This window comes from Artemia sp. Qi Xiang Cuo, chromosome 3 (assembly GCF_049724085.1).
Source record: "Artemia sp. Qi Xiang Cuo chromosome 3, ASM4972408v1, whole genome shotgun sequence".
NCBI lineage: Eukaryota > Metazoa > Arthropoda > Branchiopoda > Anostraca > Artemiidae > Artemia > Artemia sp. Qi Xiang Cuo.
In genome coordinates this window covers 79,248,094-79,253,185 of record NC_142796.1, presented here as the reverse complement: position 1 = coordinate 79,253,185, position 5,092 = coordinate 79,248,094, and the positions used below count along the sequence as shown (strand labels likewise).

At 33.6% G+C, this 5,092-nt stretch overlaps 1 protein-coding gene across 1 annotated transcript; it reads right to left on the bottom strand.

Annotated features, from left to right (window-relative positions):
- Window positions 1-265: 265 nt before the first annotated feature.
- On the bottom strand, window positions 266-2,746 carry LOC148954580 (uncharacterized). The gene has a single exon (XM_089086351.1). The coding sequence runs from the start codon at window positions 2,744-2,746 to the stop codon at window positions 695-697; it is 2,052 nt and encodes a 683-aa protein (XP_088942477.1). The 3' UTR covers window positions 266-694.
- Between the last annotated feature and the right edge of the window lie 2,346 nt (window positions 2,747-5,092).

Here is a 5,092-nt window from a genome sequence, read left to right as displayed (position 1 = left end):
TGGGACAAATGGCCCTTTCAAATTTTTGATCCAATATAATGAGGTGCTATGGGGGGGGGTGGAGGAGGTAGCAAAAAAATTGCAGAAAGTTGGTCAGTTGCACTCTAATCACTTTCGACGCTGAATATGGGCCTTAGGACTTGAACTTGGTATGACCATCCTTAGTATACGAAGGGGTCCAAATACAAAGGACTTAGTGCTAGAGCATTGCCTCTGATATACAGGTATATCCGAGACTGAGATTGAAATCTTCTGGAAGGTCATTTAAATCAAAACTGTGAACATTGCTAGTACCTCGCACTCATTAGAGTGTTACACTACATTAGGCCAACACAGTGGTGATAGCTTGCTCTCCGTTTGCCACCTGCTAAGATCCTCTCAAACACTTGTTATTTTAGTCATATTATCAAAGCTTACTAAAAGTGCTAGGCTGGTTCCAACAGAAATTCCTCCGATTGTTATAAATTTTACGTTTACAATTATTATTGTGTTTATTTCTTTTGAACAGGGGGGTTAAAATCTTCGTTGAACTATAATTCGTCCTTTCACAATCCTCTTTCGTCTGAGCCTAAAGCGGATATTTGACTCGGTAAGCTTATGTTTGCTTATGATGTTCTTAGAGCAAATTTATGGGATACTACACTGTGGATTCAAAATCATTAGCTTCAACATCACCATCAAAACTAACTGGTTGTCATAAATATCCATTTTTATAATCTTCAAATCCTCTAAGAATATAGTCCCTGCTATCATCAATGTGAGCACTACTCTTTGCCATATAAAATGTAACCATAGTTATACACACAATACAGACTAACAATGAAGTCAGAAAACATAGTGGAAACATAAAAACAAAGTCACTAATACCAGACGAGCAGTTCTGCTCGTCCGTTCCATTCTTACAGTGAATAATCCCATCACACCACAGAGCGTCACTAAGGCATCCTACATCTGGACAGTAAGAATGGCAGTGCTGAAATGCTTTTAGAGCTTTCAATTCTACCCACTGGATTGAAAAATTTATGCTCATAGTAGCAACAACTTCTAAAATAGCAGCCACTGGATTGGATAAGTTTTGCATCTTTGGTGTTATCACAGTCATTGGTCCGTCGGTAATCCATTCGGGGCATATTGTATTTATTAATAAGCCACTAGAAGTGTACACATAAATTTTATTTCCTTTTGGACATTCAACGTCGAATCCGTTTTCCTTAAGGACATCAAACCCTGGAATTTGCACAGAAAAATAATGATCTAGATGTGACGAATTGATTACAACCGTGAATTTTTTGCATGGTCCTGAGGCATTAAAGTTTAAAGTAGTATTTCCAAAATTAGAAGATAACTCTTTATTTATTCTACACTGAGCACTGCTATGGTATGAAAAATCAATCTGAAGGTAGATACTTTCAGGTAAATCATCATAAGTCATGTTAATGACTTTGTATTGTAAGCGGACGGATTGTAAACTAAATTCATATGAAACGGGATACGAAGGTGGTTGAAATGAAAGTTTTTCAACCCAAATATTTCTCCCAATATCTTCGAACACTTTCAACTCACTTTTGTTTGAACTAGAACCAAATATTTGTAGTTTTAAATATTCATTTGGTAAAATAAAAAATTGATATTCACATATAAAATTACGACTACCCCCACTTCCAAACAATAATATATTACTGGGAGTCTTTAAAATTCCTTGCGTCCTTGAAGAATTTAAAAATGAGTTACATTCATTTGAAAAATCCACTATTTCAAGGTCAAACTTGAATAACAATTTATCTCTAAAGGTCCAATTGTAAAACTTGAAAGCTATTCCAAGCTCACTTGAATTGCTAATCAGACTTTCTGAAGCAAGAGAGCATGGTCTTGTAGGACCCTTTAAATTTACATGATGACAAGAGAGGTTCAAATTTATTTCACAGCTTTGTAGCAAAGTGTCACTGCCATCCTTCACAGATAAACAAACTTGTGACTTTTCGGAGACAGAAGAAATATAATATTTTCGAATTTTTAACCATACAGCTTTGTTTCTGTAGCTTTTTAGTTTGTAACCATAAAAGAAGTTTCCAATACCTATGAAGTTTTCAGGATTATAGATTGTGACTATATTTTTTAATAATGGTATTGTTCTTATGGTAGTTTTATTCATGGTTCTAATTTTATCTGTTTGTATCATATCTGAACTTTTGTAGCGAGCTCTTTCAACTGAGCTCATCAATGAAGTTGCATTGACTTCTTTTCTGAGAGCACTGTTTAATTGTAGAGAGTTTCTATCTTTAAATGTCATATTTCTTCGCAAAATCTCATTTTTGAATGTAGATTTTCTTTCGTTTAGAATTACGTTATCGTTTGAATAGGCTGGCGGAAGTCTGACAATTTCCAAAACCTCATTTTTGTTCATCATAGCACCTATTGTGGCCATATCCACAAAAAACACTTCCGCTATTAATTTGAATCCCGGTGGATATCTTAAAGGAAGAGGATGATGAAAATTTCCTACTGGATCAGATGTGAAAACGAGGAGGAATTCGTTTCCCGAGCTGACGAGTGAAGGCATTAACAATTCACCACAAAGTTTCCCAATTAGTTCATGGCTGGTTGTAGCTCCATTGAAGATTTCAAGGAAGTTGTTTCTGCACCTGGAGGTGGAATTCAAACTTTGGCCAGCAATTGTTTCTTCAGATGGGTCTAACTCTAAAAAATAATAAGAAAATTTCTTAGTTTGGTCCTTAGTAATTAACATCGATGTCCAAAATCAATAGATGCCAAATAAATTTCGCAAAGACGTCACCTCATCTGCACGATAAGGGCACAAACTAAAGAATCTAAATATTACAGAAAAGTGAAAAACACAGTTTTGAAGTTGTCTCTGGAGAAGACAATGAACTTTAAAATAAACTCAATTTGCCTTGACAGTCTTTTATTCTAGGTCATAGCGATGAAGGGCATGTAACTTATAAAATGGCTTGATAAGAAGCAAGGTATGACAAATTCAAAACATAATACTTTAAAAACTGAATGAAAATGGACAAGGACGATCCATCAATAAATTTTCAACAAAACATGACAAAGAAAATGGCTAATAACCCTTACTACATCAATTTATGATGTCAGGAAACTGGTAGACGATATTTTCCAATGTAAATTATAATTTGCACCATCAGTTTTCACTTCATTTCCTTATCCTTCATCTGCAATTACTTAATCTTAAATTTTATGATCAGCTTGTTTTGACTGTAAACATGATAAATAAAATATATAAAAAATTAGGATGATTTTTCTGTTTTTTTCTTCTTCTGAATTTCTACTAGATTTTTAGGTTTTCTATCCATATAAAGAGGCATTTGTACAATATTTAAATATGTACAATATTGTACAATATTGAAATTTAAATCATTTTCTCTTTCCGTCATGTCCTTTTGTAATATTCACGCAACAGCAAAGCAATTTCTAACGATGGCTGTCTAGAGAAAAGAGTATCTTAGAAAGCCTCGCCTTATAAAATTTAAAAGCGTTTAAGATTATTGAATGTAAATTCAGTGGCTTGACCCATCTGTAGTAAAGCTGCTTACTGAAACTAAATAATCTTCATGAATTGTTTATTTGATATTGTCTTCTTGTTTAAAATTACTTTTAACTCTTACTTTTAAGAATATCTAGTTGTTTTTTATTCAGCTGAACCTGGCAAAGCAAAGTTTTTCTAATGGATGTAAAGAGCGAAGTTGAAACTTAAAACGAATAGTTGTTATTGCTTCTGAGCGTTTGCTACACATTTTGCTACATATGCTACGTTTGCTACATATGAAACTGGCTTGAATAAACAGACCAGAATTTTGAAAAACTACCGCATTGCTCAAAACACAAAACAACACATTTTGTTAAGAATGTAAATTTAAACCACTTCAGGATGTCTTGCAGCAGAAAATAAAGTATTTTAAGATATTTATACATAATTTGGATTCGCTTAATTTGGTACAATTCGTAGATTATCATTTTGTAAAGGAACCTCAAGAGAAGGGGTCTGGTAGAAGTACAATAATGCGAAGACCACTCTTTGGCTGCTAATTTTAGTAAAATGTAGAGTGTAGGTGGCATTTAGATTTTTGTAATGTTTAAAAGTAGTTTTTTCTTAATGTTAGTACCACTGAGAGGAGAGGAGGTGGGATTAAAAAAAAGAAAAAAAAAAGAGAGAAGGGGTGTGGCTAGCGTTGAAGTAATACTTTCGTCGGAAATTAACATTATAGCTTATTGCATTTCTAAAGATATAAATTTACGTAGCTAAATGCTGAATATGAAACGTTTGAGACGGAATTGGATGATAAATTTGTCTGCGATTTTTGTATGATTTTAGGATTTCTCAGTTGCAGAATGAATGTCTTCGTTTTTATACTTGAATTTTGTAGCGAATTTAATTTTTATACTAAAGCTATATTTTTTATGACCAGTGATAAACTATTAGAGCTTAACAAAACATTCTCTTATTTTCTGCAGGCTAATTAAAGAGGTTCTCTCTTAAAACAGCTTCCTCTTTTATTTTATGTGGGTCTTTCGCTTTCAGTAAAGCATTAATTTTTTAGAAACTCTACAAACATACATATATCACGAATCCGTTTTATATAGCTGGTTTTATGGTTATACGTTGCATATGATTCGAAGCAATAATTTTTGTTTGTCTTGAACTTAATCATCATTTTTTACTTCAATAAAAAAATTTGTTCTTTTTAGTTTAATTTTGCCCTTTTTGTACCTTTACATACAAAACAAAATTGATCAAAAGATCTTTTACTTGGGGGATGATTCAAAGAAGGTCAACACCAGTTTTGTTAAAATAGAGCTTTGTATATAGGTTACACGTCCTACCTCTCTGAAAATTTCCCACATCGCAGCTGATTGTTCTCAATCTCCCCATTGTGGACGCTGTGGTGCCGAAGACCATACCTCAAGCAAGGATCTTCCTTGCAAAAGCAATATTTTCTGTGTATTTTTCAACAAGAAAGGCCACATTTGTTGTAGCGTGAGATGTCTAGCCAATAACTCGCCATCAAAATGAACGCTGCACCCAGAAATGTCTCGTATAATGTTGCATCGA